A 25,628-nucleotide genomic window follows, 5' to 3' on the forward strand; every position below is an offset into this window, starting at 1 on the left:
TGAAACTCTTCACATAAGCCATTTCTCTGCAGATGATCTGTTCGCTGTTTGAAAACTACTCTTTGAAGAATTTTTTAGACAAAAGGAATTTTAAAATGTGTTTATGCATTATCAATCCTCTTAAATTTGTATAATTTTCATCAAAGTTTTTCACACATTTGTGGAAAAAGTCAGAGGTCAGCATTCCTGGTTTAAAAAATATTCATATTAATTAACTAAATTAATAAAACTGAAAATAACAATGTATAGAAATCTATCTGACTTGAGCCATGTTTTATTTAATACTGTAATTTTAAATGACAAAAAAATAATTGCATTTAATATTTAATATTTTGTTTGATTTTTTGTACGTCACACCATAGGACACATTTGGGTTGTAACACGTTAGAATTGTTTTAGAAACTGTAAATAAATTGACAAAAAACAGTAATTTTCACAAATATTAGAAAATGTTTTTTATCAATTCTAAAATTATCTTTTCCAAAAATGATGATTTTACATGTACCAATATAATTAATATAAAGGGCTATTCTGTTACTGCTCATTTGTCAACTACTATAATAACTGAGCAACATTTGAACTATTTCAGGGTTTTCTGTTGAATTGTGAAATTTACTACATTGGCAGAGATGTCAATTACTGCTGAAGGTAGATGAGTTTAAATATCTGGGGTCAACCATCCAAACATAAGAGGGGAAGAAGAGAGGTGGAGGCAGGGTGGAGTGTCAGGGGTGATTTGTGACAGAAAGAGAGCAGCAAGAGTAAAAAGGAAGTTACAAAAAGTGAGGTTGAAAAAAGAAGCAAGAGAGCAAAGCTGGGTGTGTGTGTTTTTTTTTTAATTATTAAATACTTCAACTAATGCAGATGGTTAATCAAATAACATCATCAAAATAAAACTCTACCTAGAAGCTGGTCACTGAACAAAAGAAGTCAGAACAGTTAAATGATCAGCAGCCTCTTCAACACAGAGCACAAGGAAGCAGCCGTACGTGCAGTACAGAGACTGACTGTGTCCCAAAACCTCAGCCGCATCCTTCAGAGAACCCAGCCTTCGCGGTCGACGTGGGCTGGGTCCTTTGCAGACCGAGAAGGCAAGAAGTGAGAGGCTGTGAAATTGGACGGTCTAGCCCTCAGATTTGCATCACCACTTGTCTCAGTTGAGTTTAACAAACTCAGCCGTCTGCTCCTTGCTATCTAAAATATAACAGGACACTGGAGTAAATTCTCGACCATCTCACACTTCTGTTTAATCAGTTTTCTGTTTGACATTTATTCAGCTGTGTGAAAACCCCAGAGAAACCCACCTGAAGGATTAATAAAGTTTTATTTAATCTAAACTAACTTTAGTCTCAGCCAAACTGATTTACTCAGGGACAAATAAAACACTGAGAAAAAGCCCAACAATAACATTTTTAAGTTATCTAAATGACTTGTATATCATGTTTAACCTAATGAGCGAAAGACTACGGGGGGGTTGACAACAATGTGCCGGGCGTCCGCTGTTCTCACCGGCTCTAGTGGGCCTTGAAACCCCGGCTAGCTATCGAGCTGGTGGGTAACAGACGTCTCCGAAAACGATGGAACACTTTTGCAAATATGTGATGTCTTGATAAATTGAACAGATATTTGAAGTTTGCACACCTACATTATCGCCTAAAAATATTTTTAAAGTTTATTTTGTGAACCAGAAAGAGTAATAAGAGTAATATTAAAAGTAAGTCGCTGCCGCCATTGTTGGAAACTGGAATTGGCTGGGCCGTGCTATGAATTCTGGGATAGGTTGGGCCATGAAGGATACACCCGACTCTTCCTTCAAATTCAGGGAAATGAAGGACGCATTTGTCGGCCACATTTGGAGCAACCTTCACATTGGGACAACCTTCATTGCGTTGCTTCAACGTAATTGGTCTACAAATGCAGGCTCCGAAGGATGCAGCCAAATTCAGGGTCCTTCAAGGTCGCATTTGAAGCTTATCAAACATTTGATTTCCATGTGTGACAACTGCAAGTGTCCAGAGTGAGGACAGACTGAGGGACCCACTGCTGCACATCATCTGTGAGGCTTTGCACCCCTGATGATCCATCAGGACAAACTCAGCAGTGTGTGAGGAAGAGGAGGAGGAAGAGCCAGCAGCAGCTGACAGATGGAGAGAATAGACAGACTGTTCCCTGTTTGTGAAGGACTGCTAGAAAAGTTTAAAATAACTAATTATCTGTCCTGAATCAGTCTTATTAGGCAATGTTCAAATAATTTTATCATTCCAGTGTTTTCAGTGTGGGAGAAAGTACTCAGGGCCTTCAAGTTACACACTATGAAAGGCAGCAACAAGTTTAATATTCAGAAACCTAAAGTATGTATCAGCAGCAGAATGGAGCTGAAAATAAATGTTTGTTTCAGTTCTATGAAGCTTTGAGTATTTTGGATTAGTAGTACTGCTGTGTTTGTTGCATCATATTGTTGTAATTGTTTATATGCTTTATATATTCTGAGGTAAGTTGATCTATAGTGTTACATCATATTCTTTAACCTCCTAAGACCCGAAGTCTTCCACGACATGCATTTTTAATTTCCCTTTGATATTTGGGCATATTGGGGCCCGATGAATGTAAAAACAAAGAATTACCAGATTTTTTTTTTTACCTTATTTTTGTTTTTAAGAAAAATAAGAGCCACAAATGAGGATATTCATTTAAAATTTTGATAGAACAGTAGCAGTATAATGTCCTCGTAAGTGGATATCAGGCCCATGTAGAGCAAAACTGAGTATTTTGGTCTAAATAACCCAAAATGTGATGTCCACATATGTGGACGCCAGGTCCTAGGAGGATAAGGATGTTATGTGTTTGTATACTTTCAGCCCAGTTTGACCCATTTAGCAGAAGTCAGCCTGTTTAAGGCTCTGATATCTATTCTGTATGACTTAAAGCAGTTATGACATGGTATGATTTTCTCACCCAATAAAGGAATATTTAATATATCAGTCTACTCTTCATTCTATCAGAAACAGTTATCACAGCTCGTACATTTTCATATATGTAAGCACTGAGCCAAATTTAGTAATGCAAAGATATTAAAAGAACAATATTTGTGTCCTGTACATTATACATCTATATATACACTGTAAAAGATACTTGTCTTTGAGTGAAGATTTAAGTTGATAGGAAATAAATAACTGCAACTTAAATCTTTACTTAAGCTCATTATTTGACACAGAGTTCAAGTTCACTGCTGTAATAACTAATCATGATTAATATTGTGACAAAGTGGGTGAGAACCCCATTTGTCCATAGTCTTAGTTAACATTCTTGTTTTGATTTAGCCATACTTCAGATTTATTCTGTAATAGACAAACATCTACTATCCCGGATTTGTTTATGTTTTGCACTTTTACAGATTATATAACATAACATCTTTGTTTAAATCAATTCTGACAAGTGTGTTGAGTTAACATGTTATTTATTTTAACTGTTAATCTGTGTAGTCTGAACTCACTTACCTATGTTCCAGGAACAAAAGGAGAAAATATAGTTTTACTTCCTGTATTTATAGCTTCGTGGTTAATCTGAGGTCACAGGAAGAGACCAGGTGAAGGAGGGGGAGAATCTTTGTAATTTAATAAAGTTGATTTTAGACTGTGTTTATACCGAAATGAATTTATTGGTGCAATATGTGTCGACTATACACTGCAGAGTTTTATTTCTAGGAAGGAGTAGCAGTATAGGTTTGAGTATTGAAATGTTTGTCTCACCTACATATTGGAATAGTCCAGGGGTGAATGGACTATTTAAGCAGATGAATGCAGGTGTTCAGGGAAAGGACCAGGTCAGTGTAGCTGTGTGCATTTTGACCATAATTTCTGTTGATTTAAGTTCAGTAATGTTTATTTGAACATACATAGGATTCACTGCATGAATAAACTTTCTGAATCCTTTATCGTCTGCAACTGAAAATAATTGTGGATGATTACTATACCTTTCTAATGTGACGTTGTTGTCTCTTGTTGTTGTCCCTGGCTCTCTTTCCCTCCAGCTCTGTTCCTGTGCTACTGCGAGTGTAAATACCGCCCCTCCCCCTTCTGCTCAGCACAAGCACAAGGCTCACGTGCAGAGTGAAGCGAAAAAAAAGTGCGAGAGAGAGAGAGAGGGTGAGAGGGAAAAGAAACAAAAACAAAAAAACACAGCTCCCAATAATGAGCGTTCACGTCAATGCATCAGCTCTAAGAGCCGTTTTGTTCGCGACCGACACATAACTACTACAAACTCCGAAGCATGTACAAACTCCAAAACACATGCAAATTCCAAAACACGTGAAACCTCCAAAACAGATACAAACTCCAAAACACAATGGAGGTGTTCCAGGATGCTAGGGGCAGTGTTGAGCTTTGGTTACCTAGTTTCTACACAAGCCAGGAAGTATAGGAATATATATGAGTGTTTGTGTATAAATACACAAACAATACACCTATGCTTCCAATTGTGTAATTTAAGTGATCTAGGTAGCTCTGTTTTGGAATTTCAGTTAACTCTAGAAATGTGTTTTGGAGTTTGTACGTGCTTTGTCTCTAGGGGCCACCATATATATTTATATAAACATATATAAATAAAACCACATTTGTTTACATTAGTAATTCTTTTGGTGCATAATTTTATATTGTTGTCGATAATAAATTAAGAAGAGCCGGTTGGGAGCCGAAAGAGCCGGCTCTTTTTAGTGAGCCGAGCCGAAAGAGCCGGTTCTCTAGAAAGAGCCGGAATTCCCATCACTATCTGACACTGGAGCTCTTCTCTCTCTGGCATGTTTGCTAAGTAGAAACAGCTGCTCGGAGAGGTGGTACCAAAGGCTGGACAGAGGGCAGGACCCACCCACACAGCCAAACACCACAGCAGGCTCTGCTAGAGCCATAACAGACAGTAGTGAGAGCTGCTGTGATGTGTGGCTTGGAGACAGTTGCACTGACAAAAAGACGGAAGGGCAAGCTGAAGATTTAGATATGAGTTCATCAGAGGGACAGCTCAGAGTCAGAGAGGCTGAAAGGGTCTGGACATGTGCAGAGCAGGGAGGGTGGAAATACTGGACAAAGGTTGATGAAGATGGAGGTGCCAGGCAGCAGGAAGAAAGACGGCTGAGAGTCTGAAACAAGAGAAAGTTGCTACTGGCTGAGGCTGAATGTGTTCTTTCTTCTCAGCTTGGATGCTCTGTTTCATTCCTGCTGATGAAACCTTCATAGGATCAGCCTTTGTTTTCTCTCAGAGCTCCAACCATCAGCAGCTGTTTGACATCAGAGGCAAAAGTACGTAAAAGAGTACGTAAAAGAAGATGGCGCCGATGTGTATGGCTTGCCGTCTGTTCCTCCAAGTTTCTGTTTTAATGTTTTTATTCTGCTACGATGTCGACTCCCTGCTGGTCTATGATCGCCAAGTTTTACTTGATCTTCGACTATCTCCCAATACGCCGGTGTGTAGACTGGGAAATGCACACAAAATACCGCCTCCACTCCTGTCGTTGGTTCCTACTCACCTGCTCCGTGTACCTGTGCCGTCTCTGCGGAAGCGAGGTCGCCGTCGCGGCAAACGGAGTGGGAGACTAGTGAAACTGAAGGCCTGTCTGGCGTTTGGTTATGCTGTCCCTGGCGCTGCCTGTCGCCCCCCTTTTCCCTGGCATCTTCGTAAGCCATCCTATACGTATCTGGTGCCGCTCGCTGGCTCTGAGCTGTTCCCGCCCGGCCGCTCCCTGCCTCCCTGTCCACGGCAGCGCGGAGTGAATCTGCAAAACCTGCGTTATGTTGCGCGAGCTTCTAAGTCTGGTGACTATTCAACTCCGGCCAAATTTGGCCTGGTAAACGCCAGATCGGTATCGAATAAGACTTTTATCCTTAAGGAATATTTTTTGTCACACTACTTGGACTTTCTCTGCCTAACTGAGACGTGGATAACTGCTGGTGATTCCAGCGCCTTTGCAGAACTTTTGCCTTCAGACTGCTGCTATTTTAATGTCCCACGCAGATCTGGTCGAGGTGGAGGAGTAGCTACTATCTTCAGAGATTGCTACAAGTGCAAACAGGTTTCAATGGAATTTTATTTTTCCAGTTTTGAACTGTTACTGTTTGAAATAGCCTGTTCTCCCCCCGTACTGTGCACAATAATATACAGGGCCCCAAAATACAGTAAGGACTTTATAAAGGAATTTGCTGCATTTCTAACTGAAGTCACGATAAAATATGACTCCTTTCTTATTGTTGGGGATTTTAATATTCATGTGTGCTGTCCAGATAAGCCCATAGTTAAAGACTTTTTGAATCTTACTGATTCTTTTAATTTAGTTCAATGTGTGTCTGCACCCACGCAACAGTGTGGCCACACTCTCGATCTGGTTTTAGCGCACTCATTGCCTGTTTTTAATCTGAAAGTCTCTGATCCTGTTTTCTCTGATCATATGCCGGTTCTGTTTGACATCTCTTTATCTAGAAATGAATTCAGGGGGCATGTCCCCGCTAAGACATCTCGTTTGTTAAAGTCTTCCACTGCAGCACGGTTCTCCTCCTACTATAATCAGCTCTCCATTCCTGAGACACTCCTATACATAGAGGAACTTAGTTTTTGGTTTCATACCACTTGTCAGACTGTCTTGGATATTGTTGCCCCTCTAAAAATCAGGCATCCTAAGACTAAGTTTGAACCCTGGTTGAATGATGAAACCCGTGCATGTCGTAGGGCTGAGCGGAGATGGAAAAAAGATAACTTACAGGTCTCTTTACAAAATTTAAGAGAGCGCTGGGCCTTATATCAGCTTACAATAAAAGAAGCAAAGCGGAAATACTTTGCAAACATTATTATGGTAAATTATCAGAAACCACATATATTGTTTAAGTCAACTGAGACTATTTTAAGCCCTCACTCTGCTCTTAGTTTTGAGCCTTCACATGAAATGTGTGAAACGTTTCTGCACTTCTTTATAAACAAGGTAGCCTCGGCTAGGGCACAGATTATTTTGCCCACATCTGACCCCTCTGATCTTCTCGACTGCAGCTAGCTCAGAATGCTGCTGCACGCCTTTTAACTGGTACTCGTAGATGCGAGCATATCACCCCAGTTTTATATTCACTTCATTGGCTGCCTGTGCATTTTAGGATCCATTTTAAGCTGCTTTTATTTGTTTTTAAATGTTTGTCCAATGCTGCCCCTCTGTACCTCTCTGAGCTTCTTCATCCATACATACCTTCTCGGTCCCTCAGGTCGGCAGACCAGCTCCTCCTGAGTGTGCCCAGGACTAATCGTAAGCTCAGAGGGGATCGGGCGTTTGCTGTGGCAGCACCAAAGTTGTGGAATGAGTTGCCTTTACATGTTAGACAGGCACCTTCCTTATCTGTTTTTAAATCACGTCTTAAAACATATTTATTTACCTTGGCTTTTAGCACAGCAGGACTTGTTGATGTCTCTTAATATGTTAATTATATTTTTAATTTTAAGATATTTTATATGTAATTTAAACTGTTTTTTCTCTGTTTTATATTTGTAGCACTTTGGTCAACATTGTTGCATGTAAAGTGCGTTATAAATAAATATGCTATGCTATGCTAATAAATTTGCTAAAATAAAACCATGAAGCTATTCCTCCAGAGAACCTCAATACTTTAAGAAAGGGGTGCAAAATGCACAGCCATCCATTCAAACATTCTGCTGAGGCTCAAATGACACTATATACGTTTCACATAGTTTCAGTGGGTGGTGCTTTGGTATATTTCTGCTGCAGTGTAAACAGACAGGTCCACAGCACAGCGGTCTGAGGAAGGAAGCGAGCAGTGCAGACAGAGACAGAACAAACAAAAGACAAAATCAGGTCCAAAGTCTGATCTGTGAAGCAGCTCTATCCTCTACAAAGCTCTGCTCTGAATATCTGAGTCTGTTTGCTGATCTCTTTTCCTTGAATCCTTCCATGGGTGAGTCCTTAAACTGTTTGGTTGTTTTTCAGGTTTAACTGTGTTTCTGTGTTCCCGTATGGTTCCCACAGTTAATCCGTCACTCCTCTGGGACTGAAACAACAGATTACAGTTACTGAAACAGTGTTGATGTTTTTGTAGACTATTTTTTACAAACTGGCATTTAATTACTTTACTTTGTAATATTTAAACTGATGCTTATTAAACTTCTGTGCGGCTTCAATTGCAGCAGCCAGAGAAAAAAGGGCAAAGGAAAGCAAAAGAAAACATTAAACTCTAAGTAAGAGGAAATTCATTGCAGCAGGTCAGATTCTTATAAATGTTAAACTATAAAAGGTCTAAATCCATCACTTATAACCATCAATTCAAGTTTGTACTTGATTAAACTTTAGTACATTTTTTACTGTTAACTCCACCAAAATCAAACATGTGGATCTGCTTGTCAACCCTGGCAGCTGAAAAAAGCATCACATTTAATTTCAAAACAAAATTTTTGCAGAGAACAAACCTTCTCAAGAGACCTCAGAGTATTTTCATGTGTAGGTTTCCTTTCATGTCAGTAACAGCTGCACAGCTGTGAGGCCAGAATACACAAGCGTGGGCTCAGGGACACTCAGGAAATCTTTAAAACACAATAAGAACCTTTATCCTGAAGAATTCCAGTAAGTATTCTCACGTTCATTAAAAACAGTCAGTTAATAACAATCTTAATAAGAGTGATGTTATTCAGTAATAAAAACATGTTTCTGTGATTTGTTTTTGGATTCTTGTATTTCTGGTGTTTGGAGTTCTGAGTTTTGTATGACAGCAGTCGTTTCCTGTTGTTTAGTCTCTGTCTCTGCATCATGTTGCTTATCCTGACATTTGCTGTTCTTCCCTGTTTTCTGGACTTTGGATCTTCATTAACCACAATGAAAGTGGGTTTTTTATCAATTCAGTCTGTCACAGAGTCTGAATTTGTGACCTCATTAAAGTTTTTGAATTGATAAAAAAAAATGTGTGAGTAGAGGCAGAAAGTAAAGTGATGTCATATGTTTTTAAAGTCTATTTTAAATTCCATAATACACTGGAGGGCGTTTTTTAGAGCAATTTATCACACCCTGCCATTGTGAAACATTGCAGTGAAACATTGTTGTGAAAGTAAAGTACAATTGTTGTCCTTTGAAGCTTCTCTGGTTTTTAAAACAGTTTGCACATGCTTAGCCATATTTTCTTCATCCATTTCATATTTTTGCATTATGCGGCCTTTGTTACACCCCTCTGCAGCCACTAACCTCCTAAATGTGTTCGGCCAATTGACCACACCTAATCAGGTTTGGATAAAAGCATACTTGTTTAACACACAGAAGAAACCCCCGTGACAAGCTTGGAGCTTCCTGTTCAGGCTGTAATCACAAGAACATTACGTTACAGCTGTCGACCAATTGCTTTGACAAACCTGAGAGGCAGAAAAAAAAAATAGGGAAGGAGAGCTGCCTGTCTGTTGAATGTGCTGTAGCTTGTTGCTCACAAGGGGCTAACTGATTACTGGGCTTCTCTCTCTAATGCTATAGGGTCTTTATCTTACGATATAAAACACCTTGAGCTCACTGTTGTTGTGATCTCATGCTGAAGGCACGTATGATTCGAGGATAAACAGGATGTGTACCTTTAAGACCAATTGTCTTGGTAACCTATATCATCTTTAAGTTTGTGGCTTTGATCCTCAACCGGTTGGTAGGCAGCTCTAAACACCTCATCCAGAACACTTTTTGTAGAGAAGGTGAGAGATGTCATTATGGAGGCAGATGAAACAATTGTATGATGTTACATTTTCACCCATTGTGGCCAACTTGTACAAGGAAGAAGTGGAAAAGAGGGCTCTGTTATCGTACCCTGGAACAGGTATTTGAATGACAGCTGGTTGAAAATCAAATCTCAGGACATACCACAATTTACTGATCACGTGAACTCAGTGGACCAACACATCAGATTCACCAGGGAGGATAGGAAAAGTGGCAGGTTAGCCTTCTTAGACTGTGAGATTCCCATCAGTAATGGGTGAATTTTAAAAGCTGATGTGTACCGTAAACCAACACATACGCTATGTGCTTCGAATATTGTGTGTAGATTTTGTTTTATACAGTTGTCAGTTAGGCATCTAACTATGAAACAAATTACACTCCAAAAGACCCCGGGCTTCTGAAAAAATGACCCGGGCTTAAGCCCAGTAAGCCACCCCACCCCGCTCCGCCGATGGTTGACTCCAAATCTCCCGAACACTATGTTGATTTGAGAAAGCAAGACCAAGACAGCGAGACCAAGACCGAGACCAAAGTCCGTTGAGACCAAGACAAGACCAAGACAAAAGTCCGTCAAGACCAAGACCGAGACCAAGACCACGTAAAAGTGGTCTCGGGACATCCAACTCTAACGCATACAGATCAAACACTATCCCCACAGACACAGCAGCCAGGGAAGCAGAAGAACATCGTGTCAATAAGGCCCCAAGTAAAGGGGGTTATCCCAGCAGGACATTTGTCAAAGCTGGGAAGGCACCAAAAAAAAGCTCCAGGCAATCCAAGAGAGAAGAAGGACAACTGCTGCCTTTAGTGATCCCTTATGTATCAGAACAACTGAGATACATTTTCTCTAAACACCGTGTCTCTGTGGCTTTCAAACCCAAAAAATGTTATGCCAAAAACTGTTTCATCCCAAAGATCAGGTCAACAGAGTAATATAATATACATGGTGAAGTGTTGAGAGGATTGCCATGAATCATACATTGGAGACACCAAAACCTAGGAAGATGGCTCAACAAAGAAAAGCAATACTATATTACCCAAAGTATTCCCTCAATGCAGACTGCTTCTATAAACATCTGTAATAGAATGGCCTGCTCTCAGGAGCTCAGTGAATTCCAACTTGTTGCTGTGAAAGAATGCCACCTGTCCAGTTTTGATTTCTCCTCACTACTAAATATTCCACACCAGGGGAGATTCTAGGATCAGAGCTTTGGGGGTGCTGAGCACCCAGAGAGCTGCCCATCCAGGCAAGGTAAACTTTAGTAGTCACAGTGAGACGTCTTCCCCGTCTCTGTCAGTCACCCTTAAATGTCTCCAGTTGTCCCGAGTTCCCTCTGACTGTCTCCTTGGTGCATTTAAACCCCTGTTCCTCCCTGTCCTCATCGTCTGTTGTCTTCATCTCCGTTATCAGTCATCATAATTTTACCCTCTCTGTGCAAGTCTGCAAATTTCTTCATTAAATCATAAGATTCTTAAATTCACCAAGTCTCTCTGTGCCTGGGTCCTCGTCACAAAACATGACATCACTGTTTTGTACAGTGATCATCGGCACCCCTCTGCCCTCCATCCAGGATCTGTACCTCTCAAGAACCAGGAAACGGGCAGGGAAAATCATCACAGACCCCTCACACCCTGGACACAGACTTTTTGATCTGCTGCCCTCTGGCAGACGGTACAGAAGCCTGCAGACCAGGACCACCCGACACAGGAACAGTTTCTTTCCCCTCGCCATCTCCCTCCTAAATAGTTGACCTGTCACACTGCTCCCACTGCCAGACTGCAACTGCACCTTGTGTACATTCTGTAGTATTCATTCCACCTCATTTCATTTCTGTATTTTATGTATATAAGTTTAGATTAGTTATTTATAGTTGGTTTATACAGCTTTGTGTATGTATGTTTGTGCATGTGTAATGTATATATAGACACGTGTGTGTGTGTGTGTGTGTGTGTGTGTGTGTGTGTGTGTGTGTGTGTGTGTGTGTGTGTGTGTGTTATACATCTTACTCTGTTTTTGTAATGGAAGTCAATCAATGCCAAAAAACCTGTTAATATGATTTCTGTCATATCCACCGGGCCATCAGATGTTTATGTTAAAGCTGTCACGGTGTTTTCACGTGATGGGGCAGTGATTGTGCTAAAATATACTGGGGTGATGGTGGCACTATTCATTTTTATAAAGAAATAATATTTTTTCCACAGTGCTTGACTCGGGTGGTTTTTAGTAATAACCCCCCAGCCTTTGATAAAAACCCTTTTCACATGGTACTGAGAGGCAGTGTTGATATAGATGATACCCATAGATCAGGTGTTGCTACAACAGTGGCTGGCTCACGAGAAACACTTTGTCTTGGAATGGAAAAAAACAAACAGACAACTTGTGAATATTACAGTGTTAACACATGTCCTTTTTTACAGGCATATTATTATATATCATTATATATAACATATATAATTATATATATTATTATATTATATGTATATATTATATATTATTGGGAGAAATCAGCTCTAAGTGTTGCCATAGAGGGGGAAACCCTTCATCTTTTAGCAGGCACCATGAAAGCAAGTTCCTCTGTGTCACAGGCAAAACTCTAATGCGAACACTAACATGTCAATTTATGTTCATAAATCACACCGATACACAGACCACTTTCTGAAATAGTGAGGGTTCAGATGTCATCAGTGACATCACCTACCCTTAAAAAAGCCTCAATATGTGCTTTATAAAAGACTTCACAAAAGACAGTGCAACCCTTTACTACTTTCTCAGCTGACACACAACAACCTGCTCCTCAGTGAAGCACAACTTTCTACTGCTGGCTGAAGTATAGTTTCATTACAAATGAGACTTAAAAGCATGTGTAGTGACAGAGAATACTTAAGTGCTACACTAATGACCACCGGATGGGAAAAAACACATAACATATGCAGATAACACAAGATTAACACATCTTGTCTCAATCTGCATAGATCTGCATCAAATAAGATGCCACACAAATCATTTGTGTCACTCCAAAAAGTAATTTCTGCCCACTATAAAACAGAGGAGGACATCATAAGCCTGATGCAGGCTTGACAGCAGGAGGTGTGTCACTCCTCCTGTTTTCCACCTGGATACAGTGTTTACATTGCAATCTGGCTTTGGTGGCTTTTTGGCAGCAACTGTAACATTCAGCAGTCGCCTCATTGTTTTGACACACAAAAAACACAATCAATTACACTGCAGAAGACGACACACTAACTACACACTCTAAACATGCTAAACATCACAAATCTCTCACATCTCAGAACTCGCTCTTTGTCTCGTCTCATCACTCCTAATACTTCCGCCTCTTCCTAAACAACCAAATGCCACATGTTGCCATATGTGTTTTTGATTGGTCGATTTCTCCATCAATAGGAAGGTTTTTGTTTTTTCCGCACGAGCGCTTTCCTTAGAAAATGCAGTTTTTACTGTTTTCTTTTTTTTTCCTGCAGTAAACGTGTCAGGAAAAAAGTTGCAATGGCAGAGGTGAAGAAAGGAACATCCGAAAATCCTCTTTTTGAATTTATGTGCTATGATTTGAAATGCTGGCCTTCTTTGCTCTTGTTATTAGTTCAGCTGGGGTGTTTTTTGGTTGCAGCCTGCCTCTGTGTCCTCTGCACACCATTTCACAAGAATTCCCCCACAGCTTATCAGAAAAACCAGATCCCCTCGCAAAAGGAGTTCATGAGTTTAGCTTTTCCAAATACGCCAGATAGCTTAGGCATCATTGGCTTATTGGCTATGGATTCCTTCTTATTTCAGCAACACCCACTCAGCTGTGAGTCCAGAATCAACAAGTGTGGGCTCTCAGGCTCAATGAGTGGTAAAAAATTCAGAGTTTAAAGTGGAGACAAAAAATGTAAATGAGAGGCAGAAAGTGTGTAAAGGTTACCTGATTATTTAAAAGATGCTCTTCAGTTGCCTGATAATGAAAACATTTTAAGGTGCAGATGTGTCAGGTGTGTCTGTCCCAAAGATGGTGAAGGAAAAATATTTATGTAACAGAAACATGAGCAAGACTAGTTTTTAAAGGTTATAGGTGTCATGGTCCGGGTGAGGGCGGGGTTTTTCCACTCTGCTGGGCTCAACCTTCAGGTGGAGACTCCAATCAGCCTTCACACCTGATTCCAGCAAGAGTACTGACAGGGACTAGAAAGAGAGAGCATATTTCTCCTGTTTTGGCTTCCCTTCATTGGCTTCCTGTTAAATCCAGAATTGAATTCAAAATCCTGCTCCTCACATACAAGGTCTTAAATAATCAGGCCCCATCTTATCTTAATGACCTTGTAGTGCCATATCACCCTATTAGAGCACTTCGTTCTCACTCTGCAGGCCTACTTGCTGTTCCTAGAATATTTAAAAGTAGAATGGGAGGGAGAGCCTTCAGTTTTCAGGCCCCTCTTCTGTGGAACCAGCTTCCAGTTTGGATTCGGGAGACAGACACTATCTCTACTTTCAAGATCAGGCTTAAAACTTTCCTTTTTGCTAAAGCATATAGTTAGGGCTGGACCAGGTGACCCTGAATCCTCCCTTAGTTATGCTGCAATAGACGTAGGCTGCCGGGGATTCCCATGATGCATTGAGTTTTTCCTTTCCAGTCACCTTTCTCTGTTCTGCCGGAGGTTTCTTCCTGTTAAAAGGGAGTTTTTCCTTCCCACTGTCGCCAAAGTGCTTGCTCATAGGGGGTCATATGGGTTTTTCTCTGTATTTATTATTGTGCGATCTACTGTACAATATAAAGCGCCTTGAGGCGACTTTTGTTGTGATTTGGCGCAATATAAATAAAATAAAATTGAATTGAATCAAGTCACCAGCATATAAAACCAGTGCTCACACCTAGTGCTAACTCATGTTAGTGCTAGACCGCCGAGCTCTTGTGAGAGCCCCTTAACTATTGCATTTCTCCTCACTGTGTTTTCTCTTTGTCATAGGACCCACCTGACCGTCACGCGTCACAAGCTGGACTACACGCATCTCTGTCTGGACGCTGGTTCTCTGTTATCAGGTTGCTCCTTTTTCATCGTAAGACTTCACCTGCCTGCCCGTTGCTCCCAGTATATTCTGGACCCTCTCTGGACACTCCTGAGCACTGTGTTCACGCCCGTTTTGCCTCCCTCTGTGTCTGCATTTGAGTCCACACACACAGCATGGCCCTCTCGGCCATAACAATGGGTTCTTGTTCCCCTGCTTTGCTTTATCTAATGCGCCATGTCTTTTGTCCCCTGAAAGCTGATTATAAAACTATAGTAAGTATAGTAGTAAAGTATGTTGGACAGAATCAATGAAGCCAAAGAGGAGTACCTGAGGGGAGATTACTGAAGTAGCTTCTGGATGTTTAAAATACTGCTCATGTGCAGCCATGTGTGAAGTTGTTGTCTATCATCTCTTTCGTCTCATTTCCACCTCATTTCTCAGAACGTGTCACACACATGTGCAGGTCAGATTTCTGGTATGAATGACCCAGTGTTTTATATGTGCCTTTTATTGGTTGGTTTACAAAAGAACTGTAATGTTGCAGTGAAATTCACCTCTGTGTCCCTATGTTAGACTCTAGGTGTCAACCAAATATTACAGTATTACTGGAATTAATATCAGAAAACTGTTGAAGATGCTAAGAGAAAACATTTTGCTGCTATTATTCAGGCAAATTCCTGTAAGCCTCACGTTTTATTTAAAATGATTGACATGGTCCTTCATGCTCCACAGACTGTCGGTGTCGAATCCACTCGGGAAATTTGTATATTTGTATCATCTGTGAAAGTGCAGATTTCCCAATCCACTCTGGACCCTTCTATCCCTGTCCTTAGCTCTGTTGTCTTTGACAGGTTTGGGCCAGTTTCTTTGCTCTGCCTGCAGGAGTTGGTTTCTCACCTGAAGCCCCCAGGTTCCCCTTATGATGCTCTCCCTCCTCAATTTTTCAAATAGGTTTTCTTCATTATAGCACTATTTGTACAATCCATTGTAAATAGCAGTCTGTCCTCTGGTGTTGTACCTGTGAACCTTAAACATGCAGTGATTCAGCCTCTACTCAAGAAACCTGCTCTTGATCCTGATATTATTGCAAATTACAGGCCTATTTCCAAACTGCCTTTTGTCTAAAAAATTATTGAAAAGGTAGTTTACAAGCAACTAATATCCTTTTTAGAAGAACACAGTATTTTAGAAATTTTTCCAATCTGGTTTTAAAGCTTTGCATAGTACAGAATCAGCCCTTTTAAGAATTTTTAATGATGCGGTTTTAGCAACTGTATTATCCTGCCTTTAGATTTAACGGCTGCCTTTGATACAGTGGATCTTAACATTTTAATTTCCCGTTTAGAGCAGTTGGCGGGTGTTAGGAGTACTGCATTGCAGTGGTTCAGATCCTATTTGGCAGAGCAAATAGGATTATTGTATTGGATTATTGTAATACACTTTATTGTAGGGTTAGTGATGCGTCCATTGGGCGTCTGCAGGTTGTGCAAAACGCTGCAGCGTGTCTTTTAACTGGAACAAAAACAAGTCTGAGCACATTACCCCCATTGTAATTTCATCCCACTGGCTACCTGTACATTTTAGGATCATTTTTAAAATGTGTTTTTAAAGCTCATAATGGCCTGCCTGTCATGGTCCTGAGTCCATGGACTCAGTGATTTTGGGTTTGGTGTATTATTATTATTATTATTATTATTAATAATAATAATAATATCATAGTGTTTATTATTATTATTATCATTTGTGGACTCATGTTCTAGCTTTGGGGTGATTTGTGTTCTGGTTCTGGGATTATGGGTTGGTGCTCCCTCTGTTGGACCCTGGTATTAGGTAGGGGACACACAGGTAGGTGTCCCCTACCTGTGTGTGATTTCCCAGTGTCCCTCTGTGTGTATTTATGTTGTGTGAACTCATGTGCTCGTTACTGGTCCATCTGTGTTTGTCTCCTGGAAAACTGTCTGTGAACTTCTCGTGAATCCACTGTGTGCTCTCCCTGCTGTTCCCCTTCATGTTCAGGTTTTCCGTTCAATAGTTTAGTTTCTCCCAGTTTAGATTATCCTTAGTTCTGTTTATGCCATCCCCTCTTTGAGTTTGCCTTTTTACAATAAACCTCCCTCGCAACTCAGTAAGTGCCTGCATTCGAGTCCTTTTTCCCCACACATCACACGGTTGCAGTTGCAGCCGTGACAGTACGACGTGACCACACATGGACCCAGCGGCATTCGCACCTTCCGAGGAGCTTCAGGAGGAATTAATTGACTCTGTTTCGAGGTGGATTCAGCAGATCAAAGAGTCAGTGAAGATGAGTAAAGGTGCTGCAGACAGACAGAAAGCAGAAGGTGTTCAGGTCTTCACTGCTCTGAAGGAGTCTGCTGAGAGACGCCTGAAGGAGCTCATAAAGGAGATCGAAGACAAACAGGAAACAACAGAGAAACAGGCTGAAGGTCTGATCAAAGATCTGGAACAGGAAATCTCTGAGCTGAAGAAGAGAAGATCTGAGGTGGAGCAGCTCTCACGCTCTGAAGGCCACCTCCACCTACTCCAAAGCTTCTCGTCCCTGAAAGCTGCTCCACCCACCAAGGACTGGAGAGGAGTCGGTGTCCGTCCACCATCATATGAGGGGACTGTGGCGAGAGGTGTGGCTCAGCTGGAGGAGACACTCAGGAAACTCATGAAGAAGAAGCTGTTTGAGGCTGAGCTGAAGAAGGTCCAGCAGTATGCAGTGGATGTGACTCTGGATCCTGATACAGCAAATTCTAAACTCATCCTGTCTGATGATGAAAAACAAGTGTATCATAGTGATGTGAAGAAGAAACTTCCAGACAACCCAGAGAGATTTTCTCCATGCCCTAATGTTTTAGGAAATCAGAGTTTCTCTTCAGGCAGATTTTACTTTGAGGTTCAGGTTAAAGGAAAGACTGAGTGGACTTGGCTAGAGAATCGATCAACAGGAAGGGAGAAATCACACTGTGTCCTCAGAATGGTTTCTGGACTGTGTGGCTGAGAAATGGAAATGAATACAGAGCTCTTGCTGGTCCTCCAGTCCCCCTCTGCCTTCAGTCTGGCCCTGAGATGGTGGGGGTGTTTGTGGATTATGAGGAGGGTCTGGTCTCCTTTTATGATGTAGGTGCTGCAGCTCTTATCTACTCCTTTATTGGTTGTTTATTGCTCCTTCATTCACAAACTCCACCCATTCTTCTGTCCCTGTAGCAATGATGGTGGTAAAAGCTCTGCACCTCTGATCATCTGTCCTGTCAATCAAACTGAGTCGATAAACAAATCTTGTTTGATGAACTAATTGATTTTTATTGAAGGGAACAAATGAACATATTCAGTGTAAATACTCTACAGTTTCCATGTTTTCTATAGAATCTGATTATCGGGAACTCTCATTCACACTTTGATTTGATTCTCATGGTTTTAAAGGTATAATTGAGACTTGAGCTGCCAGACAGGAGGAAAAGAGGACCCGAAAGGAGGTTCATGGATGTAATGAAGGAGGACATGCAGAGCCTTGGTGTGTCAGTTTAAAGTCTGTCAATCTGACTGTAACTGGCTTCTGTTGCGCTTCACTTGCTTTCTTTTCATATAACACCACTTAAATGTAGCTGACCACAGTCGCAGCGTCCACTCAGTTATACGGCAATGGCGCCCTCTAGTGGTCACGGCAGAGTTCATCGGCACAAAATGGGACGTTTCAGTTTTGCTCAGTGTTCATTTTTATCAGGTTTTGAGTTTTTGGAGACTTGAAAGAAAATACTTTAGGTGAACTTGTGTTTTTTATTTGTGCTCTGATGAATAAAAACATTAACATTAATAGACTTTCTTCTATTTGATCTTTTTTTTAATGCTGCCATTTTAAATTTTCAGGCTGAACCTTCCCTCACTTTGATCGAGTTTCATTTCATCTTTAAACGATCTCATTTCCCTTTTTTCGTTCTTCTCCCTGATTCCTCTCCCCACGTCAGTAATGCAATTGTTGGGCGTTAAACTCTGTGTTGCTGCAAACTCTGTGTTGTGTCATGTGAATAATGAGAGGGGTTAGCTGTTGGGTTTATGGGTTTATTCTCCAAAGCTCTTTAAATAAAAATAAATTCAGCATAGCAACTTCATGTGACTTCTACGTGCACACCTTTATAAGAGGGAAAAGTAGCAGGCCGCATGAGAAACTACCTGCATGTTCTTTTAACCTAGCGCAAGTTCAGCAAATTAGCATATTACAATAAAGAGCTGCACTCAACAGAAAAACAGTTTAGACTAAAAACATCCAACAATATTATAAAAATATAACCAACTGGGTTTGAACCTTTCTTAGCACCTTTACTGCATGCAACTGTTCTGTAAACTGGAGCAGAAACAGAAACTCACCTCTGCCCAGCGAGGCCTGAGGAGAGTAGGAAGTGACACACATGGGAAGTCAAAGGTCACACAAACAAAATAAAAGTTCACAAAAATACAAATACACAAAATAAACACATAAATATTAATGAAAAATGGCGGGGGGAGACACTATGGTGTGAAGACGTGTTTCCCGGGGCTCCGCAAAGCAGTGACAAAAATATTGTTTTAAGACGCATCCGCACTTTCTATATCAGCCCTGTGGGCTCTAAATAACCCTTTTCGCCGCTGGGTACCCGCTTGTTTATTTATTTTCACTTTTTCATTCTCTGAGGTCGGGAAACCTACTTTGGACAACTTCTGGGAAAGGCCGCAGGAGTTTCCTTCCTGGTTGGCTGTGGCGACCATAGCGGCTGCGTCCGGACAATCAAGTTCTCCTACTAAAAGTCCCACCATTTGCCCTTTATTCCTTTTTTTTGTATAATGGCAGACAAGAGGGAGCAACGTCGAAAACGGGGTCAGGCCGGCGCGGGTGGTTCACAGAGCCCGGAGCTGGGTCGCGAATCTCAACGTGACGTGGCTATCATGGAGAGCAGCCACGAGCAGGGTGCGGGCGCACCGCTCGGCGAAGTCACATTTACTAGAGCATTGGAGGCTCTGAAACGGGACATCTGCGACAAGCTTGAATGCAAGATCGATACAGTGACCCATACACTGCGGTCAGAAATATCATCTGTGAAGGCTGAGTTTAAAGCTGCTATAACCACCCTATAGGCCACCGTTAATGCTCAAGGGACCACCATTAAAGATTTGGAGCTTTCAGCTACAACCTGCAGTGACGACCTGACTTCTCTTTAATCTGCTGTAAGTGTTCTAACGGAGGAGGTCAGACAACTGCAAGCTAAATGTGAGGATTTAGAAGGAAGATCAAGGCGCAATAATATTCGCCTTATTGGCATCCCCGAGGGTTTGGAGACTTCTAACCCTAGGGAGTTTATTTCCCATCTTCTGCAAGATCTTCTGAAACTGAATGAAGCACCTCTGTTAGATCGGGTTCACAGGTCCCTTGGACCAAAGCCCAGAGAGGGAGCGCCTCCTCGTCCACTCCTCATTAGAGTCCACTACTTCCATGTTAAGGAACAGTTGCTACGTCTTGCAGGGGCAAACTCTCCTTTACTTTACCAGGGCAGAAGGATCTCCATCTTCTCCAAACCTTATGTTCTATTATTGGGCATGTAATATTCGTATTCTCAGGTATTGGCTACAGGGGGAAGGCATGAATAATGCCCCGGCGTGGCTGAGCTTGGAGATTTCCTCTTGTGCCTTATCCTCTTTACCAGCCCTGATTTATGCCCAAAAGCAGCCTCCGAGTACAGGTTTTTATAATAACTCTATTGTTAAAGTTACCTTGAAAATATGGTATCAATTTCGTCGTTATTTTAAGTTGACCTTTTTTTCCCTTCAGTCACCTATTTTGAAAAATCCCTCTTTTCAGCCTTCATTAGTTGATGGTGCTTTTTATTTGTGGGCCTCTTTGGGTATCAGGTCTTTTTCTGATCTGTATATTCAGAATACATTTGCCTCCTTTGAACAGCTCTCTTTGAAATTTGGCCTTCCAAAAAGTCACTTTTTTCGCTACTTACAAATCCGGAGTTTTGTTAAAGAGAAATCCTCTCAGTTCCCATCTAGACCTCCTTGTCATGACTTTGATAACCTTCTATCACCTCCCCCTCCATCACAGGGCCTGATTTCCTGTCTGTATGGAATAATATGTTCCTTTGGCAACTCCTCAACCTCAGCTATTAAAAAGGCATGGGAGCAGGATTTGGGGTGTGTGATTCAGGATGACTCTTGGGATAAAATTCTTTACCGGGTCCATGGCTCCTCACTATGTGCCAAACACGGGTTGATTCAATGTAAGATTCTGCACCGCGTACACTGGACTAAAGCCAGATTAGCCCAAATTTACCCCAACCTTAGCCCTGATTGCGACCGTTGTCATCAAACACCTGCCTCTCTAATACATATGTTTTGGTCATGTCCATCCCTCAAACAATACTGGATTAATATTTTTCTGACTTTATCAAAGATCATCCAGCTAACCCTCCAACCTGTGCTGTGGTGGATTTTTGTGTGATATGTATAACTATGTAACTATATACTCTATATATCTATGTGCACTGAACATATATATTTTAACTTTCATGTAGAGTCTTAAGCACAAGACATTTTTGCTTCACCAAGGTTTATTAAGTTGGTACATTAACAGGGCAGTTAATGTAAGGGGAGAGTTCTCCTGAATAATTTACTCTCCGGTAACTAACCTTCCCTAATACACACTCAACGTCTTTAACGCAGCACAACCAAAACAGTAACATTGTAATAGAGATCCTGAACACATCACGATAAAATATCATACAAAATACACACACACACACACACACACACACACACACACTTTGAACCCACACTGAAGTGTTTTTATATATGAGAAAGCATGTAACCTGTGTATTATATGTTATAAGATTGTGCCACTTGCTGTATAAGATATAATAATTAGGATTAATGTGTGACCTTTGACCGTGTCATGACCTATTGTGATAAGCCAGAGCAAGGGGTACTCAGAGTCCTAACTGGCCTTTGGCCAAGACCTTGGCCGCTACCTGACCCCTGCAGCTGTGCTGGGCGTGTGGGAAAGTTACCCAGCAGCAGGGGGCGGGGATACTGGTCCCTATATTAGGGGACCAGAGGACGCCCCCAGAGCTTTTTTTCCTCCTGCTGCTGCTACCTGTCCGTCTCTGTGTTGCTCTGCTGTCTGTGCTTAAGGCTGTACACCCCGGGGTTCTGCTTTGCTTGTTTTCTGCTCTGTAATTCTCTTGCTAAATGTCTGTATGTATTTTTCCTGCTGTTCATATGGTTCAGTGTATTAAACTCTGTTCCGAGAATTCTACTCTTTTCCAGAGCATCTTTTTGAGTGTCTTGATTTTAATTGGATCTAAAGAGGTTAGATCTCCACATTGCTGGTGGGAGAAGGTTATCAGGATGGCTTCAAAATTTGCGACCACAATTGGCGACGTACGAAGGGACAAGGAATTAAGGTGATTGCTGGGAGCCTTGGGGAATGCCAAAGCCTTGCACATCAGAGAACACCAAGCGGCCGCTACAATAAGGTAAGCAGAGTTTTTTTTCTGCTCAATGTTGGTGTTGTCTGACTGCAGAAGGGGGGTTCCACCTTGGCTCCAAGTAGATTTCACCTAACCTTGAAAAGGACTTTAATCAAATGGTCGCTGTTATTCTAAGTGATAAAGTGTTACATTGTAAAAATAATGTTGCGGATGCTGAAGGAGTGGAGTTTAATACTGCATCATATGTGTGTGTGTTATTCCTGTAACTTGTGTGACCCGCGGGGGGAGTGTGAGTGAGCGCTGTATGTGTGTGTGCGTATTTGGGGTTTTTGTGTGTGAGAGGCTACTCTGCCCTGTGCTGGAGTACGACTCCAGGGCTGTGTTGGGGGAGTTTGGGTTTATTTTTCCGCTATTCTTTAGTGCATCTGAAGAATAGGCGTAAGTTGCGCAGAAGTAAAAAGTTGAAGTGATGAAAAGTGATAAAAGTGATGAAAAGTGAAATATATGTCGGCACCCCCAAGGTGGTTACCGCTGGAAACCTAGTTATCCATTTAGGTAGATAAGGTGACACAGGCTAACTAGGTTAACCATTTAATTGGTTAACCTAGTTAACCCAAGTGAATTGCTAGGTAGTCAGGACTGCTCGGGTTTGGGGGAATTTTGGAGATAAGAACTCAGCACGTAACGCGGGGACTTGGGGCTCGCAGTGGGATTCTGAGGGCTTTCGAGTCCACCGGTCTGGACACGCTGGGTAACTGCGCGCGTCGCTGTATGAAAGGCGACACCTTCGGCCAAAGTGTAAATATGTAAATAGCTGTTACTAACCTGTAAGTATAATCGCTGCTGTAAATATTGCTTAGTAGTAGTCTAGAGTATAACCATGTATTGCTGTAAATATTGCTTAAAATAACTCTTGCTGTAAATAAGAGGAATACGCGTAAGGGGTGGGTTTTGATAAATAAATAAGGAAAAGGGAAGTTAGGTAGATAAATAAAAAGTTGTAGAGGGACTGATTTGAGAGACTTAAAAAAACTGAGCTCTCTGTGCTGCAGAGCGCTGTGTCTGCAGGCAGTTTGTGAATCATCCCTACGGTATGTGGACGAGTGAGAGGAGCATCAGAGCAGTGAAAAGAGATAAGTCTGCAAAAATTAAGAGTTGTTGAATATAAAGAGGAAAATAGACACTGCTGCTGAAATATAATGTTGTTGTTTAAGGAATTTAAACAGAAAGATCTGCAGAAATAATATTTGTTAAGCAGCAATATGAAGTAAGGTGGAAAATTTGTGGGTAACATTGAGTAAAAGAAGATATAAACTGCCAAAATAGGGATAATGAGTAAATAGGGATTGCAGGCACTTTTTTGGATTATTAGCTTAATAAAAGTATGACCAAAAGTTAAATAAATTGGAAATAGAGCTGCTTGACTAAAGTAAAAAAAAAAAGGATAACCTAACCTAGAGCTAAATTATAACATATCCAAACTAATAACAGTAAGAATGAGAACTATAAACTAATTCTAATAATAAAACATAGCTGGGATAAAACTCAGGCCTAAAATAATTAAAGGAAAAGTAAATAAATCGCACAAACAAATAATAAATGAAATAGGGAGGTTTGTGCTGTGTGTGGAGAAATATAGAAGGTAGTGGTGATGATCTAAGAACATCTGAACCTCTTAGTAAGGAAGGAGAGATAGAGACCAAATAAAAAGAACATGTTTTGGCTACAACGGAGATAAGAGAGTCAAAAGAGCTTCCATAAATTGATCTCAGTAAAATGCAGGAGTTGTAGAAGAATCTAATAATGTCTCAGAGTTTGCATGTGAAATGTATATTGAGGGTTTGTTATCACTCACCAAAGAATAGTAAATAATGAAGTTTTGCCTTTGTTAGAGAGTTCTGCCGAGGGGTCATAAACTCACCCAAAAGCTTACAGAGAGTGCGAGAGGCACCTGAGTAATATGATGTGAAATGAATGATTGTTGGAAATAAATTGTGTGACGCTTAGAGGAGTTCAGAATAAATAGGCTGACATGTTGGCTGAAGTGGTAATGAGGACAAATATGAACAAATTAACAAAAAGAGACACCTGCTAGAGATCTGTTTAAAATGCTGCCATCACAAATAAGTAGTTGGGAAGAGAAAAGAAGGTAGAGAGGGTTTAAATGCAACTAACTGATGTATTAAGAGCTAAAATCACTGGATGCAAAATAGTGAAGTGAAATAGAAGAGTTTTTTTGGAAATGGTGGTTTAATAAGTCAGAGATTGTGACTTAACAATTTCAAGTAAAGTTTAGCGCCTGTTGAGTGTGGCAGAGGGAGACAGGAGCAGAGACAGTAGCAGAGGAAAAAGGAAAAGTGTTGTACTGAGAGAGCTCACATCAGCTGAGCCGCTGCTGCAGGAGGCGGCCCGTAAACAGCGTCACAGGGTGTAGCTGGCTCAAGTTGCTCTGACTATGGAGTGTGTGGGGTGGGCCCCAACATCCTGCCAAGAGTGTCCTTGACCAGTGCACAGGCTTTCAAGTGATCTAAGCCAAATGCAAGTGTGTGAGAAGAAGAGTAAAAGACTGACCTGCATGTCTCAAAGAGGTTATTGTTATGGTTAGCTTGTGCAAGCTCAGAGGAGTCACCTGAGACAGGAAGCAAAATAATTTGCTTTAAAAAAAGAAAAAGAAAAAAAAAAGAAAAAGATGTAACTTGTTTGTAAAGTTTAGGGCCCACATCAGTTAAGATGCTTAAACAAGTGATCAAATGCTGAGTACTATGAACAAAAAACAACAAAAATGTATAAAAGAATAGTGCCCATCAGAGTGAGGAACAGGAAGAAAGAAGCTCTAAATTTGAGAATAAAATATTAGAAGAAACACCTGGGAGGAAAATGATAAGGCCAGTAAACTGGTTCTCAGGTAAATTAAAATAAATATAACAAACTATTAAAAAAGGAACAGGGAAGTAAGACAGAACTGAATGGGAGAAGGGCATAAGACATAACAGTAGAGAAGCAGTGGAAAGAATTGAGAATAATAATAATTCAGCAAGTAAACAAAAAGTTTAAATATAATAGTAACTGATTAGAGTGTAATGTTAACAATAACAAAATAGTAATCAGAAAGATGTAATAAATAATGCTATTAAGTGTAATAGTAAAATGAGAGGAAGAGTAGGTAAGAATGTAAAGTGATTACACTCAAGCACTTTAGAAAAAAAGAAGAAAAAATTTAAATTTAAAGAATATTTGGCTGGGAAAAGAAACAACAGAAATAAAGTTGTGGGATGCATGGCTGGTTAACCTGCAGCTTTGGATCATTAGAAATGCTGATCAAAAATAAAAATAAAAGCAGATATTGTATGGGGGAAAAAAGGGATCTTTGGTATCTAAAACACTTGCCTTGATGCTGGTCAGACTGTGTGTAATTCTTCTTCTATAGCTATAAGAGAAATAA

General features: G+C 40.8%; 1 protein-coding gene across 3 annotated transcripts; it reads left to right on the forward strand.

Annotated features, from left to right (window-relative positions):
• Positions 1-4,913: 4,913 nt before the first annotated feature.
• Positions 4,914-18,445, forward strand: LOC134631021 (zinc finger protein RFP-like). 3 transcript variants are annotated; one of them, XM_063478917.1, is made up of 3 exons: positions 4,914-6,061; positions 7,233-7,937; positions 14,681-18,445. In XM_063478917.1, the coding sequence occupies exon 3, from the start codon at positions 16,930-16,932 to the stop codon at positions 17,725-17,727; it is 798 nt and encodes a 265-aa protein (XP_063334987.1). In that variant the 5' UTR covers positions 4,914-6,061; positions 7,233-7,937; positions 14,681-16,929; the 3' UTR covers positions 17,728-18,445. The 3 variants fall into 3 exon arrangements, with proteins under 3 accessions (XP_063334987.1, XP_063334985.1, XP_063334986.1); XM_063478915.1 differs by lacking the exon at positions 7,233-7,937; XM_063478916.1 differs by lacking the exon at positions 4,914-6,061 and having other exon boundaries at positions 6,068-7,937.
• The last annotated feature ends 7,183 nt before the right edge of the window (positions 18,446-25,628 follow it).

The sequence above is a fragment of the Pelmatolapia mariae genome, linkage group LG7 (genome assembly GCF_036321145.2).
Source record: "Pelmatolapia mariae isolate MD_Pm_ZW linkage group LG7, Pm_UMD_F_2, whole genome shotgun sequence".
Lineage (NCBI taxonomy): Eukaryota > Metazoa > Chordata > Actinopteri > Cichliformes > Cichlidae > Pelmatolapia > Pelmatolapia mariae.